The 26763-nt window shown below is 43.3% G+C and overlaps 1 protein-coding gene across 1 annotated transcript in view; it reads left to right on the top strand.

Moving 5' to 3' along the window:
• The first annotated feature begins 3753 nt into the window (after window positions 1–3753).
• The window catches only part of LDLRAD3 (low density lipoprotein receptor class A domain containing 3), a 119052-nt gene continuing 96042 nt past the window's right edge, over window positions 3754–26763 (top strand). Inside the window, exon 1 of the mRNA XM_086748136.1 lies at window positions 3754–3851. Coding sequence (XP_086604262.1) covers window positions 3818–3851 — 34 coding nt within the window. The 5' untranslated portion in view covers window positions 3754–3817. The remainder of the gene's footprint in view (window positions 3852–26763) is intronic.

Below are 26763 nucleotides of genomic sequence, written 5' to 3'. Positions count from 1 at the left end.
AATTTTTATTCTTAATTAACACAGTCCTGACTTTTCATCATCATCAATCCTGTCACTGGTCATGACACATATAAATGACTAGAATTAATTTTTTTCAGAGCACTATTTCCAGGTTGAAGCCAGCAAATTTAGATTGCATCTAGAGACATTTTTGCATTTTGCTCTTTTGTCTCAAACCAGTGTGAACTCCCTAAAAAAAAATCAACTTCTAGCTTGTAAGAATGATTGTGAAATTAAATATCTGCTGTATACTGAGCTGGTTAGAAATGAGAAATGAAAAATCTGAGCTTCAGCTTACAAAATACTGAGCACTGGTACCTCCTAGAGAGGTCAGGTCTCTTGGAGATGCAGATCCTCTGCAATGTATTTAGGAATAATCCTTTGTTCCCCAGAGTAAGAACCAGCAGGTCTGCCGGTATGAGTTGAAAACACTCCGTTGTCTACAGTAACCTAAAAAGAGCACTCTTGAAGTTAATAATTGGCAAAGGTTTACTTTCAATAAACACCTGGACAATTTTTTCATAGGGAACCCTTTATGGTTTTGGTTTTGTTTCATCTGGGCATCTCAAAACACTATATAACCAAAAAGAGGTTAAATCCCACAGTCCTGGTGGCAGCTTTGCACTGCAAAGATTAAATGCCTGCCCCTTGGCAGCACAGTAACACAGAGAGAGAACTTCATGCCAAAGCCCGATATCTTCACACCTATTCTTCTACGGTGATCAGACACCCAAACTGTGACACACAGTTTGCTGGCAGACCACCTGCTTTATTCACAGATCTGACACAAAGAAATTTCTAAGTGGCACAGAATACAGCTGTGATGTGGATGGAGACAAAGATTGCATCTCTTACACTCAATTTGGCACCTACACCAGACAGTACTCACGCAGGGCATCCCCAGCCTCCTTAGTACTTCCATTACATCTGTCCCTACTTCAGCTTCCTTGAAGCCACCTGCAACTTTCCTGTGGAAGAGTGCAACTACATGTGCCATGTGGACACTGCTGTCACAGCCAGCTTTATTACACGCTGTTTGATGGCAGGAGATTGGGATGTTTATAAATTAGAGGATTGATGATTTCATTTCAAGATAGGGCAGAAGGTGGAGCTGCATTTGGAAATTAAATTCCAGCAGCAAAATCTCATGTCTTTTAGAGTCGTGAAGGAAGTGCCAGAAACTTTGGCTTGTAGCAATTGTGCTAATATAAATGAGCCTTCTCTGAGAAGCTTGGCTCTGAAGAAAATTTCCCTTTCTAGCCCTTAGCCATAGTGCACAAAGCTACAGTAAGTGACTTTCTTGTAATGGATCCTGCCAAGACCACAGCTCTTCATTACTCCAGCATAATTTACTATGAAGCTAATAGAAGCAAAAAAATTAATATTTTTTTCAGAGTTTATTTCTTGCTTGTTCTGATCATCGGCTGATACCCTGCATTACTGGTGGCCATTCAGAATCTAGCTACATTCTGAGCAACCTGACATTATTTATTTATCCTTGCAGTATCTTTGTGGTGTAGACAGCCTGCAGTTTCATCAAGAGTCAAAGCATGGCTTGAGAAGAGCGACTTGCTCAAGGCCACACAGAGTCTGCAACAGAGCTGGGATAACACCTTGCTTCCAGGTACGAAACCAGAAATCCACCCCAGTGATATGAAGGCAGTTCATATGAGGGTAAAGTGCACCAGAATGCGCATTGCTGACCTCAGGTCTGTGGTCCCCCTCAGTTACAGATACTCAGACCTCTGGTTTGCTGGCTAATCTAGTTTGAAGTTTGCTAGTGTTCACACACACCCACTCACAATCAACAGTGCACCTACAGGTAAGATAGCTAGAAACAGGATTTAATTAGAATATAGGATAGGCTGTGGTTCAGGGCTCAGCTACACTTGGCCAACACCTTTCATCCCCTTTTCACTTTATTTTCTGGTGGTTTTTCCTTCTGGGTCCACCTCAAATCTTCCCTCTCCCCTCCTTTGGTCTTTGCTCTAAATGTTGTATAGTAAATCTGGCCCATTCCCAAATGCTGTTCCCATTGCACCTCCTAATGTGTCCTATACCACAGGCAACAACCACCTTTAGTTTGCAAAGCACCTGGGAGATGGTTTCTTGGATCTTGGCAGGCTTCACACCAGGTAACAAGGTCTAATCAGTCTTCTCTGATGTGCTTGGGAGCAGCCTATGTCGTGTGCTCCATTTTCCCTGATGAGGTTACTGAGGTGTCTCTGCCTGTCTTTGTTCTCCCTGCATCTTTGTGTTTACAGGGATTACACTTTTAATCATGTAACCCAACACCCACAAGGTAATGAGGAAACACACTGGGCCCTTTATCCCATCCTGACAAAGAAACTGAGGTGAATAAAATGCTTTTACAGCCGGAGAGCTTTCCACTTAATCTCTTAGTGATCTAGAAGATCTTGCTTTTTGGTCACTGCCAAGGAGGCACCCATTCAGCTTGCTTCACCTCTTAACCCCTACTGCTGTACATAGTGAGGGTGAGTTGGCTGGAGCCCCCTGAGCAGTGAGATGGGTCACGCTGGGTCCTCACACACTGGGAGCCCAGGCAGGAAGGGCAGCGGCTGGGGATTTACATCCTGGAACGTGGAGGAAATTCCCACAGCCACATCCCTCTGGTCAGAAACCACTCCTCCATCTCAAACCCCCTTCTGGAAACTTGTTCCCAAGGTGACTTCCAAGTGGGAATTTGCTATGAGGGGTTAACACACTGTTAAAGAACTCACAGAAGCTAAATCTAGATATTTAAATACAAGTCTTATTTTAAATGAAAAATTAAGCTCATCCTTCCAAATCATGTGAAGTCCTTATCAATAAATCTCCTCAAGCTCCTCTGACTATATTAAACATGAATTGTAAGAATTCTGCTTGCAACAGTATTTTCGTGCAGATTAGCTGAGCACGGCTTAAGAAATCATTTGGCAGCTTTATACTGTTATAACCGGGCTTTAATTCTTAGCTAAAATAGCTTCTGCACTAAGCCTTCCTCTCCAGCTATTAAATACACACTGCAAGCTTTTAGAGAGTTAAACTTATTCTATACACACGCAGATCTACTTATGTACGTGACACGCACATGGGGGGATACTTTACAGCCCAAAGGTACCACTTAACGAACAGGCAGCGATTTCCCCATAAAAGCAGAACGGCTCGTGCGCTGATTTGGGTTTCTTCACTCCTGGTCATTATATACTGAAAAATGATGTTCCTTCAAACAAGGCCGGCTTCTCCTCCCATTGAAACCAAGTGGGATCAGGATTGGGCTCCTAGACTGAAAACGCAATTTAAGTTTCCCAAATGCTGGGCTTCAGAGCTCTGCAAGGATGCTGAGTCCCACGGGCTAGCTCTGCTTGACGGCTAGAGTGAAAACGTCTCGTCCTGCAGTTAGGGGACGAAGATGAGAGGAGCGAGGGTCAGAAGATGGAGAAGGGAGGCTTTTTGAGAGCAGCGCACCCCTTCCTCATGGCAGAAGGGGCAGAGCGAGCACTTCCGTGCCCCACGAAGGTGCAGCCTGTCCGCAGGGGTGCAGGTCCGCTCCAAACCCTTCCAGCCGCCACGGCCCCTCCGGGGCACCCCGGGCCCAGGCCCCAGCCGGGCGGGGGTGCGGTGCGCGGCCGGGCGGGCCGGGGCGGGGGCAGCGGGTGGGCACGACCGAGCGGCGGGGCGGGGCGGCGGCGGGCACCGCCCTCGGGCCCTCCCCCCACCCGCCCGCCCTCCGCCCCGCCGCCCCCGGCCGCAGGCTCCGTCGGGGCCGGACTGGCGGAGCAGTGCCGAAGTTTGCGGAGCGGCCGGCGCCGGGGCCATGTGGTTGCTGTGGCTGCTGCTGGGCTCGGCGGGTGAGTGCGGGCGGTGGCGGCCCGGGGCGCTGCCCGGGAGCGAGGGGGCGTGCTCGGCTCGGCGGAGGAGGGCGCCAGGGCCTCCCTGCCTCCCCCCGCCTCCCCGCGGCGGCTCCTTGCGGGCCGGGCCGGGGGCGCCGCCGCCGGCTTCCCCTCCCCTCCCCTCTGCTCCTCTCCCCTCCCCTCCCCGTGGCGGGCCGGGTGCGGGGCACCGCCTGCCCCGCGTCTCGCTGGGCGGGCCGGGCCGCGCCGCGCCGGGCGGGGGATGCCCGCGGCGGGGGCGTGCGCGCGTCTCCGTCCCCTCCCTCCCCTCAGGGCGTGCGCGGGGAGGTCTCCGCGCCCCCGCCGGGGGCTGTGCGGGGTCGGCGTGAGGCCAGGCGCCCGGAGGGGTTAGCGGGGCCGTGGGGGGCAGGCGTCCCTGGGCCCAGCCGGGCGTCGAAGCCGCTGCCGGGCCGAAGGGGCCGCGGCCCCGCTGGTACAGCCTGGCCCGGGCCAGGCCCCCCTCTGCCTTCCCGGGGCGGAGGAGGCCGTCGCGGGTGCGGGCGGGCTGGGCTGGGGGGGCTCTGCGCTCGAATGAGGCTCCCGGGCCCTGCCTGGCTTCAGGGGGATTCCCTCCTTCTCACTTACCCGTGGAGAAGCTCTTTCTCCCAGCTCCCCGCGGTTGGCATGTGCCTGTCAAAGCCGGCGAGTTGACGATGTTTTGTGCAGCTTTGCTGCAGGTGCGAATTATTTCTGCAACATGATCTTAGCGGGCGCTTTTCCAGACAGTGCAAGTAGCCGGGCTGCGTGCTGCTGTGTCTGCTTCCGAATCGCGCCCCGGCGATGAAGTGATGACATGCAGTGGGTAAAACTCAGATTATTGAGTTCAATTTCTTTTTTGCCTTTTTTTTGGAAGGGTATTTGTTGTAATGAAGAACTGCTAAGTTTCACAGCTTCCATCATAAAAGTTTGTTTTGAGTTTGGTGTCGATGGGTAGGAAGGAGGAGAAGCGTAACAGGACTTGCACTGTTTTCAAATTACATAACCGCGAACTTCAGTTGCAATGTTCCTAAGTCTTGTATAGGTTTGGGCGTCTTTGCAAAACTATTTCAGCAGTTCCTTTTTTGGGAAGCTTCAGGCAAAGCTCAGGTTTGTTTATCAGGATTGTATTGCCTTCTTCCTTCTTAATTTCCATATTACTACAGTAATGTTGCCAAAACTTCACCTAATGGTTCACAGGAAGGTGTACATTTCCATGTGTCGAATATGTTTGCATGTAATATCACCCTTAGATTAACACGGAGGGTTTCATGCTACAAGATACTGATCTTTACAGATGGAGATTTCCCAGCCACCCACACCTCATGTTCCTGCTCCACCTTGGCCTGGGGGCAGTGACCAAGAAGACCTGTTTCTCCTGTGGAAGTTAGTACTTCAGCTTTTTGACTGCAAACTGCCATTCTTGCACAACAGCTACCCCGCAGTTATTTTACAGGAGGCTTTAGCTTACTTTGGGGCAGATTCAAAGAACTTTCTGAAACCTGTTTTTTTTTTTTATGTGTTCTGTTTTCCTTTAGAAAAATAATGTACGGGGTCTTCAGGGATTTGTTTTTTTAATGTTGCTTCCTCTGTATATTTTGGCACACCTGCAAGCTTCCCACAGGGAGAATTAGTTTGTCTCTCCCCGGCCTTCACTCTGTTTTGAATTTTAGTTCTGATAACTCCTGAAAATATTCCTTTTCCTATTGAGTCTTTTTTTTTTGGGTACAGATGAGAAACCTTGAAACCCTGGGGATCAATTTCAGTTAACAGAAGATAAACACTGTATAGTGTCTCTGTCTAAACAGTTGTTCTCTTAGCATGCAGAAGTAACTGTTGACTTGGACTGTGTCAGTGAAGGTTTGCAAGGCAATGTTTGATCTTTTATTTGCATCTTTAGTATTAATATTATAGTTGGATCAAATAGTGCTTTTGATTCTGAAAGATTTTATCTGTATGGGGAAGGTTTTATCTTGTTATGATGTATAGTGTGAACTTCCACCAGGCTGGTTTAATTTCAGTTTGTAATTGCAACTGGAAATTGATCAAGAAGAGGCTATTGATCGGAAGCTTTAACCTCTGTTCCCCCACACAGGAACTCCCTGATTCCCTTGCTTTCCTGTGCTGGTCTTCGCCTCATTTCAAGTCTCATCAAGCTCTCAGGCGTGTGCACACCCAGGCTCTTTCATCTCTCTGTGCTCTTCCCGGTATATGCAGGTTGTGCTCAGCTCCGATCCCCTCTTGCTGCTCTGTGTGTGCCATGGTCTCACCCAGTTCCCAGCACTTTACTTTGGCTCCGTGTCAGCCCAGGAGTTCCCGGATGTAGGTTAGGTCCTGCAGGGATTCCAATTGCAAGCTTAGACTGTAACAACATTATTGGGCTAAGCTAATGCAGAAGAAGGTTTGTTAGTTAGAAAACAGACATCTATGTTTATCTTCTTCCACAGTTTGTGTTACTCAAGTAGTGCAAGCTGAGCTACACGTAGTTGCAGTGAGTTTAGGAAAGGATTGCTTCAGAAAGTTGCAAGTACATTTTAGCTGAATAAACCAAGAAAATGTAAACAGTCCCTAGAAGAAAAATGAACTCTCTGTAATCCTGACTACCACTGTGCTGTATCTTCAAGACAATTTTTTTTTTTTAATTCAAAGAAAGCTAAGTCTACTTGAATATGCTTTGAACATAGATTTATGTAATTTTTTTTCTTCAACCTGTATTATCCTCCTTTAAAGAGAGAAATGATGTCAGGAGTCACAAATATTTAGCTAAATGAACTGCTTTTAAAAAGTATGGTTACAAAGTGAGCGGAAAAGGAAGATTACTGTTTTTCTGACAACTACAAACCTTCCTGTTTTAGCTGTGAAGTAGATCTTTAAAATGTCCGTCTTCAGCTGGCTGGAGAGTCAGAATGCAGTGCACAGCTGGAATTCCTGAGTGTGGTCTCCAAGATGTCACAATTCAGTGTAAGGACCTTTCTGATGCATAAGCCAAATATACAATGTAGATATAATACCTCTTAAAATTTACTCAGCTTGCTAAAGGGAGGCTTTTGTGTCTTGTTTTCTCCAGTCTTTTGGTCTGATACTGTTGGAATCAGGATCCTGTTCTACAGACAGCATAAACATGCAGGGCCACACGTGTGCTTTCATGGCAATTTGCAACTACGTCTCAAAAGCTTGGAAGGAAACAGAACAGCCCCAAAATCGAGCAGGGGTAGGAGCTGCTTGAAGAGTAATATTACCACATTAATCGGCATTGTGTAATGTCCACTAGCTTAAAACTTCCACATACTACTAAGGAAATACCTAGTGTTGCCTTATATGGGTCTTCCTTTGTACTGACATTCAGAGGTATTGCTTTTAGTAGAATTTATGTGCTGAAAACCTCTACGTACCGCATGGGAAGAGCACTGCTGGACACTGTTCTGCTGTATAAGCAGAGAGAACAAGCAAACCACTCTCTACTTGGAGACTCGTGTCTGTCCTGTGTATACAGTAGATCTGTTTCTTACTTTTGATGCAATCCTCTTAAAAACTCTTAAGTGGAATCTAGTGCTCCATAACCAGTGTTTGTCTCTCTCAGGACACAAACCAGCTGCGGGCTTGTGTAGCACGTCAGTGTGTTAAGAGATGGACAAGGATTCTGGTAGTAGCTTTGGCAAGTCAGGAAACTTCCAACTTGGCACAGTAATAGGAGAAATAGGTGATATACCACAAGCACTGGATATTTGCTAAGACATAAGTCTGCCAGCAGTCGTGGTAAGAGCAGCCAGGAAGTACGAACCACTTGTACTTTGTGTGCAAGGCTCCACATCCATGCTGGAGAGAATGTCTGGCATTTCTCGCAGGAGCCAGCGCCCACAGACAGGTTCCCTCGGATCAGTTTCTGGTTATCAGACATTTGATGTTTGAGGCCGTTGTCAGACTGCTCTTGCAAGTACATTTTTGATGCAGAGGCTGAAGTAGACAGATGATGATTTTGTGGGTTTCGTGTAAACTACTGTGATTTTGAACAGTGTCAGGGAAAGGGAAGTGTCCTTGGCTGGACTTCATCGGTTCCTGTTGCTCCTTGGGTGCGGGGAGTTGCAGAGCCCAGGAGTTTCCAGCCGTCCAATCCCATCTTGGGATAACTTTGCCACAGCAGTGGCCTGCAGCCAAGGCCTGTGAGGCTGAAAGCATGGTTTGCAATGTTGCAGTCGCGTGTTCTGATAGGAAGTGGAGATTGTTAACTATAAAACAGGTGGTAAAAATGCACCTTTTGTACAAATGGGAAAGAAAATGTTATAAGCTTCCAGTCAGCCTGCAGTGCCTGATACACTGGGAGATTAGCAAGCTTCATGCTTGTAGAATGGTTAGGGTTAGAAGCGACCTTCAAAGGTCATCTAGTCCAACCCCCCTGCAAGGAGCAGGGACATCTCCAACCAGATCAGGTTGCTCAGAGCCCCATCCAATCTGGCCTTGAACGTTTTCAGGGATTGGGGCATCAACCACCTCTCTGGGCAACCTGTTCCAGTGTTCTACAACCTTCACTGTAAAATTTTTTTTCCTAATATCTAATCTAAATCTACTTGCCTCTATTCTGAGACCATTACCCCTAGTCCTCTCGCAACAGGCCCTACTGAACAGTCTCTCCCCATCTTTCCTGTAGGGCCCCATGAGCTACTTGGGGCTCAAGAAGTACCTTGAGCTACTTCTTTTGGATGAAAAAATTTCCTGGTGATCCTATAATATGTTTATTGTGGCAACAGTAACCTGCATCCTACATGTATTTGTATGCTGATTATCTACCAGATGAGGAATAAAATGTCTCCCTTGGCTGGAAATCTGGTAGGCTGTAACAGGTTAGGCAGCAAGAATGAAATGAGCTGAGGTTCAAGCATCTCTCTGTTTCAGGGCAGTAGTGTAGGAAGGCCTAATAGAAAATTAATTTATCACTTGTGGCCAGGCTTTGTTTTGTATTTGTTTTGTTGTTTTTTTTTTTATTTTATTTTTCCAAACTGGTAAATCTTAGCAGAATAGTCTCTGTGATATATCCTGTCCTGTGGTTGCTCTCTCTGTCTGCATAAGCAGATATGCAGCAATGGAGCAGGCCTGAAAAATCTGTAGTGTGAAATCTGCTGTGATGACAGCAGTGCTCTCCATTTCAGTATCTTGTCCATTGTGGAAGTTAATGATGAGTTTTATGAACTGGTAGGAAGCCTTGTAGGCTGTCACTGTTCACTTGTTCTGCCTGCTACAGACTGAAGCTGTAGATGTCCTGCCTTTGGTAGAAGGCACTTTAAGTATTTAAACTGACTTTTTCAGGGTTTGAACTTGAAAATAGTTTCGTTACCAGTATGTAGGTTTTGAAGATGAGGAGGGAGAAAGATCGCGCGTCTCAAGAGTTGTTCTTGGTTTTGGGTGTTTTTGTCTTTTAAAGTATTAAAGCAAAACTCTGGTAGGATCCTGTAACAGGATATGCTAAGATGCAGAACGGAATATTCCAAGTGAAAGCAGTTTTAATGATATATTTTAGGGTATCTTTAAAGTGAAACACTGAATGATAGATGGCCCTTTGCCTGAAATGTAAGTAGATCATAGCTGGAGGTAATTTTATAGTCAGCCATTAGTGTAATCAGTTTATCATAAATTTACTGACTGCTGAAGAATTTTTGAGTGGGCGCTCATATGTGTTTAAAAAAACCAAAACAACAAAGATGAAAATTTAAACAAATAGCTTAAGAAAAACAAATCAGAAAACTTGGCAGACACCCCTGCAGAAAGCATTTAACTAAATTAGTGTCTCTGACAATGGAACTTCTAACTTACGTGATCAATAGAGGTTTGCTTTTGCCATGGACTGAGTGTGTGTCCGGATACTTTCTTATTTGACTTGTAGAAACTTGTTAAGCTGCAGTAACTTGATCATGCGTTTGAGTGTTTTTTTTCTTGCAGCCTCTTGTGCTAGTAAAGCTGTCAGATGAAAGGGCCGTTTGAGCTCACCTGAGGTTGCATGCAGTGTTGGCTATCAGCACAGAAAAGCCCTTTTAAAGGAGAAGATGGCGTAATGCTAATTGGTTTTGGAGTGTGTTTGTGTGTTAATCTGCACATGGGAAATGTTGAGGTAGTGAGGAGATTTCTAAATGGAGCCATTGGTCTCGCTGCTCGTTCTTCTTCTTGCACAGATATCCGCATCTTGATTGCAAGGGAGCTTGTGGAATCGGATACCTAATGTAGCTGCAGTTTATAGAAATATGTCCTCTTTGAAATTTTGAGAGAAATAATAGGTAGTTCCTGTTAGTGTGAGAAATGTGTTGAAGGACTGGGGAGTCATGTGGGTGGATAATCCAAAGGGCCTAGGTGAACAAAATCAAAATGGTGGCAATTTGTGGGACGGTGGCTGGTGAGAACTTTCTCCTCTGTGATCTGTAAGCCTCCTTCCTGCCATGGCCTGGACGGCTGAGACCTTGGGCACAATTAAAACATATCGAGCAAAGCTACTTTTTGTGTATAAGTAAAAAGTTTTGTAAGTTGCTATATCACAGTGCGTGACACGTCACGGTGAACTGGGAGCTAAGGCAACGAGTGGAAGGTAATGTGGCTGTGAAGCTTGGCTAAGATGATCTCTGTACCATAAGAATGAGCTTTTAACCCACTGTGGGGGATCATTTAGGATTAGAAGCTGCTGAACTCCTAGCAGATCTGGGGAGAACCTGATACTCAGTCCTCTTAGCCAGGAGACTTCAGTTTTAGAATGGATTTAGTATCTCAGCCTGTGAATCTTAATTTATTAAAGGTTGGTAAGTGGGTAAGTTGAATAGGGTTGAAGTGTGCTGTTGTGTTCTGAAATAGTTTGTTTCAATAGGCCCAAAAATACATTTTTTTTCCCATTTTTAGTGCTATATTTTGCATTGGTCTTTTTTTTTTTTTTCTTTAGTAGCTTTCTCTGATTAGTGGTTTGGTTTTTTTTTTTCTTTTCTTTTTTCCTTTTAAATGAAAGGAAAATCCCCAAGCGCTACACCTTGCTATGAGTGTCTGGTGTCCGGATGTTACCTTTCATCTGCTTTAGATTATTATTTCTGGTGTCTCCTGGGGAATGTGATGGGGGAGATTCCTGGTTTTGAGGTTCTTCTATTGAAAATTACAGATGAAAGCCAGTTCATCAGATGGGGTAGCCCGTGTTGATCTATTTTGAAACAGCTGGATTTGTTGGATGAAAAGTTCAATTTTAAGTAATATTTTCCTATGGGGATTTATCTCTGTTTTTGATAAAAGGCCGTAATGTTACTGTAGCAAGTAAGTTGTGGTCCCATTAAACATTAGGATGTGAATTCTGGCTACTAAGTATCACTTTGTGCTCAGATTCCTTTGAACCCTTTCTCTTGCTTTATATATTTTGCACAACTTTATCGCTTCAGTTGTTAATGAGTGGGGTGACGCTTATAGCTCCAGACAGAAGGCGGTTGCCGGCCGTAACTGTGTCAGCTGCAGGCTTGTGCTCTGCTGGGCAAAGCTGTTCAGGGTCTCCGTGCTGCAGGATCTGCTCCAGGTTGTGTTACTGACCAGCAGTAGGCCTTTGGGCAAGATCTATTTCTTTCCTTGCTGTACTTGCTTCCCTTTTACCTGTTTAATCATGTTTTCTTTTTGGACACCCACTCTTTCTTCCTGTCTTTCTTTTATGCTGTTAGTGCTACCCTAATTTTAGCTGAGAGCTGTGTGCTGCAAATAACAACAGGCATATCTTTCTACACTTCAAAATAGCTCTTTGCCTTGAAGAAATGTTCTGTCTTCCAGGGATTGGGTTGGATGCAAGATAAGTGGATTTTTCTTGATATGATGAATTTTTCTCAAGTATTCCTATTTTTCCTTTCTCTTCTTTTTGTTGTTGTTACAGTAAAGTCATTAAGATTCTTCAAACAGAAGAGTTTTTTAGCTTTAGAAAAACATGAAACATGATACAGGCACAAAAATGGATACAGTTATGAAAATCCACGTGTTTGGCAAGTTGCACTTTTTCCCCCTATTTTGTAAGGCAGGGCAAGAGTTGGCACTTGCACTGCTGCTTGTCCAGGGTGCTCTTCCCGGGTAACCTGTTGTGCAGTTCTGCAGTGAACCTGCAGTTGGCTGCTGGTTCCTGGCTGCTTCGCGGGGAACGTGGTCATTGCCCACACACGGCTACAGAAGGTGATACGTCCGCTTGTGTTTTTGAATTTGGAGGCTGCAAATACAGTCCTGGCACTGGTATTCTGCTGCCGTTCTCCTGATGCAAGAATAAGTTATGTCAAGGGCTATTAAATGTTTCTGCTGGTCTTTCTACAAGTTGAGCTAAAATACTACAGCTAAAAATAGTCATTGTTTCTCAGATTGTGAATACCTTTCTTGTCAAATTCAAACTTCTTTCCTTTTATTTCTTTGACTGTATCCTTGTTCTCTTGTTCTGAAGCTGCAAGCTGATTACTTAGTCTTCACTGACTTCTTTCCATACCTGATTTGTCTTACCTCCATTCTCCTTGCATCTCAATACTCTTTCCTTTTTTTTTTTTATTTATTTTTTATTTTGTTTCTTTGTACCTGATGACCTCACCTGAAATTTTACCCACTGATCTGTAGTTCTAGCCATGGATTTCATCATCATGCTTTTGACTCTGTACTTACAGAAGAAAGAAGCCGGCCTGTATGCTTGTTAGACCTATACCTACAGGATGTGATTGTATGCTTCTGCAGGCCAAACGGGCAGCTGGGAATTGTTGCCTTTCCCGTGCCTCTGTCTACTGCAAGTACTGTGCACCACTCTACCTCCTTTCTTTGACTGCAGTCTACTGTCCTGGTTTGTATCGCTATTCTGCAGTAAGCGCACCTTTCCGGTACTTTGGTCCCCTTATTTATCTTCTTGATTCGGATCTTACATTCAATTGAATATGAAACCACTGACATAGGAAACTTTGATGCATAGGATGATCTTGTGCTTCTGGACTTGCTCTTCTACCTGTCGTTCCTCCTATCTATTGCTTAGCTGTGCTGTGTGCTAAGGCCCAGGTTTGGGCTGTGTGGAACTTCTGTATCTGAATTTGGAAGGTGGTATTTGATTAGAGCAGACTGCTTGGGACATGGTCTCCCCAGGTTCTTGATGCAGTTTTACAACTTAATTGGGCATCTTGAGCAAATTACTCAATTTCTCAGGGACCATTTGTGAAGTACAGTTAATATTTACTTGACACACGATGCAAGGTGTGCATGTATAAATGGCTAAATAATTTGTGAACATGGGCACTGTTGAAGAGACTGGTATAACATATGCTAGAGCAATGCCTCATGTTGTTAAATATGCAGAGTAACTCTACTTGGCTTCACCTGCCAAAGCACATCAGTTCTTCGTGAACAGATAAATTGATAGAGTCAGCACTTACAGTCTCCAAAGGAAACACATTGCAGTCAATGAACTTCAAAGACAAAATAACTCCTCTAAGTTGCTAACTAGTCTCCTGTCAATGGCAGAAGTTGCTTTGTGGCTGGGGCAGAAACTATGCAATCTTAAGAGCTGAGTGGAACTGCAGGCTACTAAAACTAATATATGGTCTAGCTGGTACCTAGAAGTGCTTGCTGGAGAGAAGGGATGCCATCCAGAGGGACCTTTACAGGCTGGAGAGGTGGGCCCGTGCAAACCTCATGAAATTCAACAAGGCCAAGTGCAAGGTCCTGCACATGGGTCAGGACAATCCCAGGCACAAAGACAGGCTGGGCAGAGGATTGATTGAGAGCAGCCCTGAGAAGAAGGGCTTGGGGTAGTGCTGGTGGATAAGAAGCTCAACATGAGCTGGCAATGGGTGCCTGCAGCTCAGAAAGCCAGTGGAAGAGGTTGCCTGGAGAGGTGGTTGATGCCCCATGTCTGGAAACATTCAAGGCCAGGTTGGATGTGGCTTCAAGCGACCTGGTCTAGTTGAAGATGTCCCTGCTCCTTGCAGGGGGGTGGACTAGATGGCCTTTAAAAGTCCCTTCCAAGATCATTCTATGGTTCTGTCATTCTGTTTTGTCTTGAAGAGAATGGCTGTCTGCCAGAAGAGTTTGTGGTTCTGATGCTGATCTTGGATGGAATCTTGGGGACTAAATCTTCCATGATCTGAACAACAATAAGAAACATGTCTTATCAGGTACTTGGCATCATGTAAAACAGTCTACAGCTTTGCTTGTTCAGATAACTAGAAAGACACAGTACAGATGCTGGGATCAGGCTGGCAGAATGCAAATTGCACTTGGGAAATCCTGGAGTCTGGAAGAACTGTATTTACTGCTCAATCAGTTTTAAAAGACTAAGTCATTAAACTAATTAGACATAATTCAAAATTGGCTAACAAGCAACAGCAGTGTGTTTGTGGTGACTGCTTCTATTCAAAGTAAAAAAAAAGTCTTGCTTGTCTTTTAAGACAAGCTTTTGAAAGGTGGAAAGAAGATGGAGAGGGACAGAAAAGTCCACATGGCTGATGTTTGTTCACATCTTTTAATGAAGTGCTGTCTGAATTTCAAGTACCTGATTGTGAGCAACATAAAAGCCTGTGTGGAGTTACAGGTAGAATTAAAAAAAAAAAAAAACAGAACCAAAAACCCCCAAACAAACAAAAAACCCCACCCCAAACCAAACAAACAAAAAAACCCCCATACATTATGAACTTTTAAATGAACAGATGAACACTTTGAACACTTTACCATGTAACTGAGGTTCTACGTGTTAAACTTGCCCTTTATTAAGTCAAGTCCTGTTGGAATTCTGATTTACATTCTCTAAGAATTTTTTTGTTTGCTACCCTATCTGCCTCCACTTGTTAGGCATTTTCAATCTTGTGAATATACTGACTTTGAATATCAGCAAAAGTGAAAGTAAAAGAAAAGTGAAGCCCTGTAATACTTAAGCCTATGAGCTCTAAAACAAACCATGTGCGTTTGCCCTTTTGCTGTCAGGCGGAGGGCTTCCCTCTAGATCTGCAAGCAGTATGTGCAGAATATTAGCAGTGTATCTGTAAGTAAAAAGGACATTGACAGTAGAGTTCCTAGGAGTATTTATGAAGAATACAAATTGTCACTACCAGTGGTACCCTAAAAATCTTCTGTGAGGAATGTTATCTTCTAAATTGCAAGTTTGAGGTAGAGTGTTGTCAGCTTTTTTTTTCCCTGTACGAATTGGTGACAGCATCACACTTCTTTGAATAATTTTGTTCATTACAACCTTTCTCTTCTTAAAAAAGAGTCCAGAATAGTTTCAGCCACCTTATTTCATACTTGAATTATATATTGATTAAGGGTAAGACCAAAACAGCCATTTTTCTTCATCCTTCCAATTTTCATAGAATGTCGAAACAAGATGTTTTACAGCGTAATTTCCTATTTGCACTGCAACTTCAGGTGATTTTCTTTTTGAAATGCCTGTCCTTTTCAACTACTGAGCTATTAGCAGACATTTCATGATGAACTGATTCAGAGTTCCTGGATGGTAGGCTCTTTTGAGGTAATACATGAAATGTTTGTCTCTGAGTTATGTCAACAGAGTCCACCTAAAAGTAGTGGATACGTGATGACATTGGCTTGCACAGCTATACCTTTTAATCAGTCTCACTTTTAAAATGCAGAATAGAAAGCTTTTGCCATTCTTATGCCAAACTATGCATATTGGATACAGCAGAAATGCTCGGTGTCTCTTCCTGCAGCAGCTTTGATAACTTTCAAGCTTTCAAAGTTAAAGACTCTACTTATTAATGACTTCTACATGAGTTAGACTTCAGTGCCTAATCAGATTGGGTATCCTTAACATTTCTAATGGGATCCTTGAAAATCTGCCAATGGACTGTATAGGTTTTCTGATGAATTGTTTTAATGGAGCTCTGCCTTGCTATTTGGTTAACAGTCTTCAGGGTAGCCTCAGGCTGCTTACTTTCCAATTTCCTTGTGTGATCTGTAGATAAATGTCCACCTTATTGGAGCTTAATGGCCAATTTGCTGAGTCAAATGAAATCTGAAAATACAAAAAGTGGTTCTGATCACTGGCGGGATATTCTTGTCCTAACTGAGGTTGAATCCAGAGTTGCTGGCCTGGTGACTGCCACTGCTCCTGGTAAGCAATCTCATGGGGACACTGTTCAGCCTGTAAAGCATGGTTTAGCTAATTTTTCCCTGCCATGTTGGTGCTTCATTTGTTTTCCCATCAACAGGTACAAAGTTGGCAGCCTACTTTTCTGAACAGACCTTTCAATTTAAGAAGCGATCAATATAGCTTCCTTTGGGCCTGTATCAAAGAGACCTGCGGAAGGCTTGTCAGATCCTGTTAAAATTGAACCCACGTGACTTAGAGTTCTAAAATACCTGGTGGTTATCTCTGTTTTGGACAGGAAGCATGTCTGATATGGGATATCTCAAAGGGACAGTGATTTTGGGGAGTAGGACACTCTTTCCACCTTTGGCAGTCTGGCCATTGAAGATGGGATGAGCTGGGTGTTTGCAAACATGAGCATTCCGAGCTACTTTGTGCATCCCTATAAGAAAACTAACTTGGCAGAGATTTAGTAAATATTCCAGTCTTGTTTACTTCAGCTTGGAAGAACTGTGTTGGCCTGGTGTTTTGGAAAAAAATGTGTTATTGAAATGCTGTAGTAAATGTTTTGGTTAGAGAACAGTTTTAGTGAGCTCAACTGTCAAAATTAAACCCGAGGTGTAAGCAGCTGTACCAAGAGCTAGTCATTGCATGTTTGCAGGGAAAAATAACTTTGGATACCTTGGCATGTACAGATTCATAATCTGTTTTTAAACAAGCTTCTAAAGTTATTCCCTTCTCCTCCTTCCACAAATCACACCCCAGCGTTAAACAGAAGTGAGGGGTAGGTAGGTATGCATGCAAGAGGAAAACTGTAAGTGTAAATAAGAGGGAGGTTAATTTCTGTATGTAAAATGACTTTAATTTTTTAGGTTCAAGGGATCATTTATCTCTATAGAGTCACTGTGTGGACTGAGTCTAGTTGGTCGTTGAGCAGGCAGAGTTGGGAATGTTGGAGTTTCATCTGTTAAGGGGTGAGCCTAACTATATTTTAATAAGAATCCCTGAACTGGATATTAGCTGCATACCTGCCCAAAGATTTTTGGATTTGACTTCATCTCTTTACTACTGAGGAATACATTTTTGAAGATACGCCTATGGGCTTTTAGTATTATACTTTGCATTTTTTATGATACTTCTTAAAAACAATTTATGTATTTGGAAAACTACTGATCAGTATATATCTTCAGGTACCATCTCCTCAGCGTCTAGCAGCACGGCAACATAAATTATGGATGCTTGCGGCATTCCCATGGGATAGGAGAGCATTAGTAATCATTAACAGACACGGAAAACTGAAGCCAAGGAAAGCACAGTAGTATGATCGTATAAGACATTTCTGTCAGGGCTGAACCCTGTCTCCGGTCTTCTCAAATTCCACCCAGAAAGCTACCCTTTCCGGAAAGGGATCCTGTCTGCAAGGCTGGACTGTGTCGCGAGTACTGACATTAATCTTCCTCCTGAAGCTTACATCGCCAGCATTCCTGTTGGGGAGCAGACTAGGAGCTGGCACACTAGCATTAGGCTATTGTGTTGTTTAACGTGGCATCGTTTTTAATGCTGGCTGGATGACATATGGCTGCCAGTTTGTAAAGATAAATCTCTGTAATCCTCAACTCCAGCAACTGCTGTTGAGCTTGAAAGTTCTAGGAGCGTGAGAGACTTATGTTTAAGTGCAGGTAGACAGTATGTAGGGCTGACTGCTTGGTAAGCTTCATGAAGAATTGGGAAAGGGCAAGATAGATAACACAATGTGCAGTGAATGCTCGTGTCCTCCTGTGTCTGCTTGATTTTTAATTGTATCGATAGATCATGGCATCAGTGGAAAGCTCTGATCTGTGGTGTGAAGTACAGTAGGAATAGACTGAGTTTTCTTCCCTAGATTACTTTTATGCATTAGTGATAGGAAATGTGCCTGTGTGGTGTTACTGACAGCCTTGAGTGGCTGGCAAGAGTATTTTAAATCCAGGACTGAATTCCTTGGCTTTCTACTGAGCTTCTAGTTGAATTTGTTTGCATTGGCAAAAAAAGCTGGCTGATCTGAAGATATGCTATTCACAGACTTAAAGTATCTTGGAACAGTAGGGTCTGAAGATCTTTGCTTTTTCAGGGGCAGATTTTGCCACTGAACGTACGTTGTAGGTCACATTTTAAAATGGCTTTTCCCTGGCTCCTGTTTTGCTGCCATTTACTTTGAACACAGCCTTTTTTTTTTTCCTTCCCTGCCCTCTCCCTCTCTCCCACCTGAAAAGGTAGGAAGATGCGGTTACTGAAACTATTGAATTGTGTACTTGGAGCACTCGCAGTGCCTCTCTGAAGTGGGAATATTTTACACATGGGCAGAGAGGGATGCAAATCAAGGTGGTGTGTGATCATGTACAAATAGAACTGAGATAACATCCTAGAGATAAGTGATCCTTGGCAGTGTATAACATCAGGCAAAGTGCTTTGTGCCTTGCTTAAAATGAAGATACCACCTACCCACCTTATTTTCTTTAGTTTCATAAATGCTGGCAAGTGCTCTGTTCCCCAAAGTAAGTGTCATCAATATTTTATTATCACTTAATTGCTGGAGCTGACTTCTGATTGATTTGGTAAGTAGGACGCTAGGAAATGGTACGTTTCCCCTGTCACTTCCACTTCACTGCTTATGCCACTGTTTCATGGGGGAGTTGTCCGCATGCCTTTTCACTCTTCTTCCATGGATGCTTTGCTCTAGGGCCACAATAAAACTGGAGGAACTTGCAGAAAGAATGGGGCAAACATCATCAGATGGGGTTGTGGATTTGTGTTTTCATCAGCAGCGTGTCCAAGGCAGGCTGGGGTTGGAGGGCTCAGCTCTGCGTGTGTGGCACACCATCACTGTGTGTCGCCTCTGTTTCCCTTACTTGTTCAGTTTAGAGAGGCTTCTCCTGGGCTGCTGGTGCTCGAAGTGCTTAAAGGTCTGCTACTTTCGTCTGATGCTGTTTCCTGTAAGCTTGACTGAGAAGGCCATTTCAGTTGTCCCTTTTATATCCCTACTTTGAATCACGCGTGATCTATTCCTGGTGGTTTTCCATCATAGTGGGACTACATAGTTTGGGAGTGGATGAGACCATTGTAGTTCCATTTTTCTTTCTTTATGTGAGGAAGGTATTTTAAATTGTACCATCAGAGGTGAGGATTTGGATTTATGCAGGTTCTCCTTCCAGTGTTTCCTGACTGCAAAAGGGCAATTGCCTCCAATCTCCCAGGGTGGAGTACAATGGATTTCTTTTCTTTTCTGGAAGCAGTTTGGACACTGGAGAGGGGAACTTTAAAATAGATGTCCTGGAAAATATGTGGTGCTTGTTTTTATTAACATAGGTTAGTCTCTGTTGTGGGTAAGATATGAACTAAAATAGAAATGAGGAAGCAGTGCAGCCTTACACACCTAGAAATAAGGGGTGGGGAAGGACTATTGGCTTATCTCTATAGTTTGTCCCCTAAGGCTACTGTAAGCATCTTCCATCCACTTTGTTGAATGAAGGTCCAAGGTAAGTACAACAGGACTTTAATCTAGTATCTGCTGATCACTTCCTTACAGTTTGGGACATTGTCTTTACCTTGCAGAACCCGAACCATTTAACACCTGTGCAGGGTTTGGCAATGTGAAATGTTCTCAAAGGCTGTGCTACATCCTAAAAACCAGCACAGTCTGTTGGAGCCTGTCCTTCATCCTTCATCTGGGTCTGGTTTGCCAAGGAGGCATTAGAAGGGAATGTGGGGTGGGTTGTTTTTTTTTTTGTTGTTGGTTTTTTTTTTTTTGTATAAACATACATAGTTTCCAAATGGATTCAGTTCTATCTTAAACACATATAAAAAACTATTTTGTTAGTATTTTTATACACTTTTTAGGCCAGATGTCCACATTCTTCTCTTAAAATGAACTTATATGGATATGTTTCAGTGCATTAACTCTCTGTTTTAAACTGCCATGAATATTAAAAGGAATTGACAACCCAGTTCTCACAAAGAAGTGTTTTGGTTTTGAGGTGTTCTGATGTTTTTAAACTTCATTGAAATTACAGAGCTGGAAAGAACATCACTATCGCTAAACTGCTTTGTGGGATTCCCTAAAGACTACTTAATACTTGTTTCAATTTTCAGTTAGCAAACTTCCGTTAAAAGTGTTGGTTCCAAATTGAAATTTCAAATGATGAAATTTCATTAAAACTGAAGGAAGTTAATCTTTTCAGCCAGCTGCACTTTGTTCACAGTATCACTCTTGCCTCTCTTTGTGGGAAGAGGAGAAACGATTGGACACAAAAGGTGCTGTTACTTTGAGTAAATAGTTTTCCATGGAGGTGTTGTTAAAACTGAGTTTTGACTTGAATTCATTGTGGCTAGGATATCTTGAGCAGCAATGTACCTGCACAGTGTGTTCCTAAATCTATTCTGTAATGTCTCACAGGAAAGATTTGTTGTAAACTTTTCTAGGCCGCAAATTGAGAAAGGGAAAATAATAATTTTAAGATGTGAGTAAAATGGCTTAAACCTTCACTTTCCGCAAACAAAATGCTTGATTCAGTGCTTCTTTTCACTAATGAGATTCTAACAGCTTCAGAGGAGCAACTGCAGTGTAAAACTGTTGCAACAGAAGGAGAAATTGAGACTTCGACTGATCTATGGGGAAGGAGTAATTGGATTTTTGTTTCCAGTGGCACAGAGTTTTGTGCTCTGATTGGGGGATACATTGGGGGAGGGAAGCTTATTCTGTGTACATTTAAATTTTTACTGAGGCTTTCATCTTGGCACGCAAAATATTTCTGTGCTAAATAAGTGATCACAATGCATCTCCACTAGCGTGTACTTCTTGCTGACAAGGTGCTTCTGAAGCACAGAAGGTACATTGACATACTGGAAAAGCTGTGGTGTCGCCCATCTCTGGCATCGCTGTGAACGATGTGACAATCTGCTGTGTCTGAGCCTGATGAGAAATGTCATCCAGGTACCCCAGCCTGTTGTGTCAGTATTGTCTGGCCCTTCCTGAAATATGTTGCTTACAGGGTTATCTGAAATACTGAGAAATTTTTAATGGGCCCTCAAATAATGTCAGTAATGAAGCTGCAAAGTTACCTTGCTGGTAGCAGTCTCTGTAAAGTTGTCCTGCCTTTGAGATGAACCTTCCTGACTGCTGAAGGGATACTCTACCATTTGCAGTAGATTTTTAGAGGAAGTAAGAAATTAATTTTCCCCAGAGAGCTCATTTCTTGAGCATTGGATTTCTGATTATATCTTCTTTACAGCCTCTAGCTAACTGAGAGGACTTGTGTTGCCACTGCTACTTGTCCCTTGTGTGTTGCCTCCTCCTTCTCTCTGGAGTCAGCATAAGGCACATTATAGATGAGATGCTGATCATATGAGTAATCTTCGTGACCTGATCATATGAGTAATCTTAGTGACCATATAGGTGGAAAGGAAGTGAGAACTTTCATCATCAGCTTAAGGATGTCTGTGTTTGCGATATTGTGTCATATACATGAACTAGTGTTATTTGGTGGTGGTAACACTGAAGTTCAGTTATGTTTGCATAGTCATCAACTGTAATGCAGTCAATACTTAGAGTATTCCTTTTAAATTTATTTCTTTGGAAATCTGGAAAAAACACAACCATAGTGCAAAGAGCTAGTGGATAATTTAAGTGCTGCTGACTGAGCCATATTGTGCGGTTTGTGTATGGAACACATGAATATGGTGTAGGACAGTTAAAGCCTGTGTTGTGTTTACCAAGAATGAAGTTGTTTGGTGCTAGAGTCCTGGGCAAGTTTTAGCATTGCATTATATTTTCTATATCTTAGTTTTCCCTTTATACTTTCAACTAGTTCACAGAGTATGGGTCAGTGTACATGGTCAAAACTAATAATATTTTTGTGCTAGCTTCTTGAATCAGAAATAACCACATGTGTATCTACCTGGACTTGTGCAAAGCATTTGACACTGTCCTGCACAACATCCTTGTCTGGACGAGACATGGATTTGATGGATGGACCACTTGGTGGATAAAGAAATTGGCTGGATGGCTGCACTTGGAGAGTAGTGGTCAGTGGCTCCATGTCCAAGTGGAGACCCGTGACGAGTGGTGTCCCTAAGGGGCTGGTATTGGGACCAGTGCTGTTTAACATTTTTGGCAACAGAAAGTGAGATAGAGTGCATCCTCACTAAGTTTGCTGATGACACCAAGCTGTGTGGTGCCACTAACATGCTGGAGGGAAGGGATGCCGTCCAGGGGGACCTTTACAGGCTGGAGAGGTGGGCCTGTGCAAACCTCATTAAGTTCAACAAGGCCAAGTGCAAGGTCCTGCACATGGGCCAGGGCAATCCCAGGCATAAATACAGGCTGGGCAGAGGGTGGATTGAGAGCAGCCCTTAGGAGAAGGGCTTGGGGTAGTGCTGGTGGATAAGAAGCTCAACATGAGCTGGCAATGTGCACTTGCAGCCCATAAAGCTAACCACAGAGGAAGTATGGCCAGCAGATCAAGGGAGGTGATTCTCCCCATCTGCTCCGCTCTGGTGAGACCCCACCTGCAGTACTGCATCCAGCTCTGGAGCCCCTGACATAAGAAGGATGTGGACCCATTGGAATGAGTCCAGAGGAGGGGTACAAAGACACTCAGAGGGCTGGAGCACTCTCCTATGAGGACAGGCTGAGGGAGTTGGGGCTGTTCAGCCTGGAGAAGAGACGGCTCTGGGGAGACCTGATAGTGGCCTTCCAGTACCTAAAGGGGGCTTATAAGAAAGATGGGAACAAGCTTTTTTCCAGGGCCTATTGTGATAGGACGTGATGTAATGGTTTTAAAATAGAGGGAGGTAGATTCAGAGTAGATAGGAGAAAAAAAAATGTTGGAATGAGAGCATTGGAACACTGGAACAGGTTGCGCAGAGAGGTGGTGGATGCCCCATCCCTGGAGACATTCAAGGCCAGGCTGGATGGGGCTCTGAGCAACTTGATCTGGCTGAAGATGTTTCTGCTCCTTGCAGGGACCTTTAAAGGTTCCTTCCATCCCAAACTACTCTGATTCTGTAATTACTTGCAGCGAATCAACGAGTGCGTAAATCATTCCTTTCTATGCTATAGACTATATTGTGTTTGAATATGTGAAAATTAATTGCACAGGAGGTTAGGAAAATGTGGAAGACCTATAGTAATCACATTCAGCCTTTTTTGAGTGATTAAAAAGTTTGAGTTAAATAAATTGTATTTATTAATTGAGCTTCACATCTTTTTCCTTTTTAAAAGGGATTAACCCTTGAACAAAAAAGAGACTCTCTCGCTTAAGTAGAAAGCAAATACAATTGAAGAGAAGTGTTTTCACTATAGTGGATAACTATACAGTTCATTTCTCCTGCAACCACTCCAGTTACATGGCCATTAACAGTTAAATTATTAATGAAGTATTGCTGAAGGAAGCCACTCCTGACTGTCGGCTATCCGCTTTCCTCTGTGCTAGTCGCCAGGGTCACCGGAGTCTCATTCCACATGAAGCAGTGTGAGATGCAGACAGGCTTTCTCCCAGAGTTCAAGTGGAGAGCACGGCTGAGTTGTCAATGTCTTTCACAAAACTCAGGGTTTTTCTTAGTTCTTGAATGCAAAGAATTTACTTTTATGTTACAATGAATGACAAGCATCCTCCTACATACTGGCAAACAAAGATCAGTCTGGAATGAATTGGTCTGGAAGGTACTTACATGGGTCTCTGAAAACAAAACAGCCTGATATATTGTGTGGTATATGAGGTCACAGGTTATCCAGTGACATCACCCATCTCTCATGGCGCTTATCCTGTGTCCTAGACAGTACGGCTTATTGTCTTCTGGCAATGTGTGATGGTGACTGCGCACAGGCTGGTATGGCTGTCCTGTTGAATCGCTGCGATGAGTGTCACTAAGCATTAGTGTTTATAAAGAGGAAAGTGCCTTTTTTTTTTGGAAGTGTCTTGAAGGACAGTGACATTTTTTGTTCATAATGAAAACAAGATTTAGAAAGGTTCCGAATTCATGGTCTTGTATGATCTAGGCACAGGATTAATCTTCTTGGCCAAATATTTTTGCCTTTGTAAGAGTGATTTTTGTGCTAAAGTACTGATCTCCATACACTTCAGTAACTTGACAGTACTGGGAAGTGTAAGTGAAGGGAAAATTTAGCAAAGATAATAGATTTAAATGAAAGCCCCCTCCTACTTCCTTTGTAGGAAGAAAGTCTTTGCTATTTTAATTTTTTTTTTTCATTTGCATCTTGTCTGAAGTATGTGAACTCTTTCTGAAGTGTTTAATTAATTTTCTAAAGTTATAGCAGGGTCTGTTACCTCAAAGAGCTTTGTACCTCACCTGTGAGCGTGCTTCTCTGACCCTAATGAGGTGGATTCAGAGAAGAGAGAAAACCTCAGCATGTGGATGGTTGCAGTTTACCGGGCTTTCCGACCGGGAAGGTGGAAGCTCTGACTGCATCCTTAAAAATATCTATTATGTACAGTTCTCAGTGTCTTCTGAACTTCTTGTAGTGTGTGGGAAGAACAGAAAGGAAGGTGCGAATGTGTATGGGGGTGGTCGGGGAGAGGCACAGTTTGAGACAGCCAGGTGCAGATTTCTTGGGGCTGTAAAAGGAATTTCAATGTGGTTGTCGCAGAGAAAATATGTTCAGGTTGTTCATGTATTCCAAAGGCGTCTCTTCCTGCTTGCCTTATCTCACCCAGATTTAAGAGCTGCTTGGCAGAAGAGTTGGCACTGCTTGGCACTAGCAATTCTCTGCTCATCGACCGGAAAGAAATGAAAACTTAGAAATGCACAGTTTTGAGCTGTGCTGCCTTTGTCATTATCCGGTCAATACAGTCTGATTTTTCTTATTTGTTTCTTTCCAGAGATTAGGGGAAAAAAATAAACACGTTTTCATAAAGTGTGATATCTTTCTTTTAGTTCTGATTAATCACATACGGTCTCTACCAGTAAAAAAGCACGATGTGTGAGACCTAGTATGCTAAATTTACACCCTGCAATTTTCAGACATTAGTTGCCGCTAAATTGGCGGAGTGACTGGAGCCAAATATACCTGCTTTGCAATTATATCTCCTGGGTTGCCGTTTATGGGAATGGCCACCTGGGCCAATGAGACTCAAAATTAAAATAACCCTTAATGGCAATGTGCTGAAACTGTTGTTTCATTAGCGTATTCATCAAGGCTCTTGAGAACCTCAGTTACGGCCAGTCTCAGGTGCTACTGCAAGTGATAATGCTTGCTTTCCTAGGACCTTCAAAAAAGATTGGCAAATCTATGAATGTCATGCATTCCAAGTTTCAGTTTGGGTTTTGTGTGAAACCAAATGTATCCTGCCTTGGAACGCAGCACACTCACACTTTGAGAATAAAAAGGTTATCACTGAATGTGTAGAAGCCATATCTTTTGCCTGGGAATCTTGAGTTCTCTGGGTTACTGAGGTATTGTAGGCTTTTGGTTTTGTTGAAAATTTTAATGAAATTCCTGAGATCTTGTCTGTTCCTTCTGGTCCCAATCTGTGTAACTCTGTTGGTGATTCCCCAGCTCATCGGTTTGCTCCACAGCACTCCCAGCATTTGCCAGTTTGGCACTCTTTGTCTGGACACGTCTTTGCCCTGGCTTCTTCGGAAGTACGCTTTGTAGCATACGTAAATATGATGGATGCCAAGAGGAATGCGGAGCTTTCAGAGTTTGTTTAACCAGCAAAATGATGCATGGGGTTACAGCAAGGTTTTAGAGATCTCCTGAGTTTTGATTTGACTCAGTGGAAGAAAACCTGATGCAAAAATAATTGCCTTAAAAGGCAAGAATGATTTTGAAGCTAACCAGAAACTTATTAAGTTTCGTTAACTCAGAGTTTGTTCTGGGATTGACCCATCTGAGTAAAACACACCCAGGTTTGGAAGCTGCAAGTGGCTCAAGTGAGACATCCAAAATATTTGGATTAGGGGCTGAAGTATATGAATGCTTATTCTTTCTTAACTAGACTGTGCTGGGAAGCTTCTCTTAGAGAATTCTGTCTCATAGGCACTATGAATAGGGTGGCTTTTTTTTTTTTTTTTTGTTCAGGACAGGATAGACTTCTAAAAAGCAGGTGCTACTTTTCTTTATTGGAAACTGTTCAGAGGATTTGAGGAAATAAGGAAACAGAATTGGTAGGAATCAACGAAGAAGCAACAAATGAGAAGAGGAAGAAAGCTGGCGTACACCACAAGGACTAAATCCTGGACTGTTTCTTGTGTAACCCTTCCCAGAGATGTTGACCACAGTTGCCTCCACTGCTGCTGGGGAAACATTCATTTTTCTCATGTGCTTATCAAAAGTTTTTCTGCTTTTTCGCTGAATCTTCCTCTATCTATCTTCCTTCTCTTCTTCACTCTTCACTGTGCTGTTAAACACAGCAACTGTTGAAAGAGCCAAAATCCAAGATAGGGGGTTGTTTGCAATACAGGCTGATTTTACTGCTGGCCTGAAAGCAGTTTGTAATCCATGGTGTGCATGGGTGGTGCCTTGCTGTGGCAGCGTTTGATGGAGAGAATTGGTCACCTCGCAGAAAGGTTGCACAGCTGCCCTGTGCACCCCACATTAACATCCCATCTGCATGGGGCACTATCTGCCTTCCTCTACAATGGAAAAACATCATTGCTCTCGGGTAGGGCTTCTGGTACAATGAATAAGTGAAATGGATACGGTGAAACTAAACTCCTCTGAAAAGAATGAGACTCTTGCTTCAATGTAATCTCTGCCATGTATCTTCCTAACAGCATGTTTCCCTTTGACAAAATGCAAATGCCATTTATTTTTCTGTTATTGATTTGCTTACAGAAAGCAGC

This window comes from Chlamydotis macqueenii, chromosome 5 (assembly GCF_036417535.1).
Source record: "Chlamydotis macqueenii isolate bChlMac1 chromosome 5, bChlMac1.mat, whole genome shotgun sequence".
In the NCBI taxonomy this organism is placed as follows: domain Eukaryota; kingdom Metazoa; phylum Chordata; class Aves; order Otidiformes; family Otididae; genus Chlamydotis; species Chlamydotis macqueenii.
Note: the sequence above shows the minus strand (reverse complement) of the source record. Positions and strands in the feature narration are given on the sequence as shown.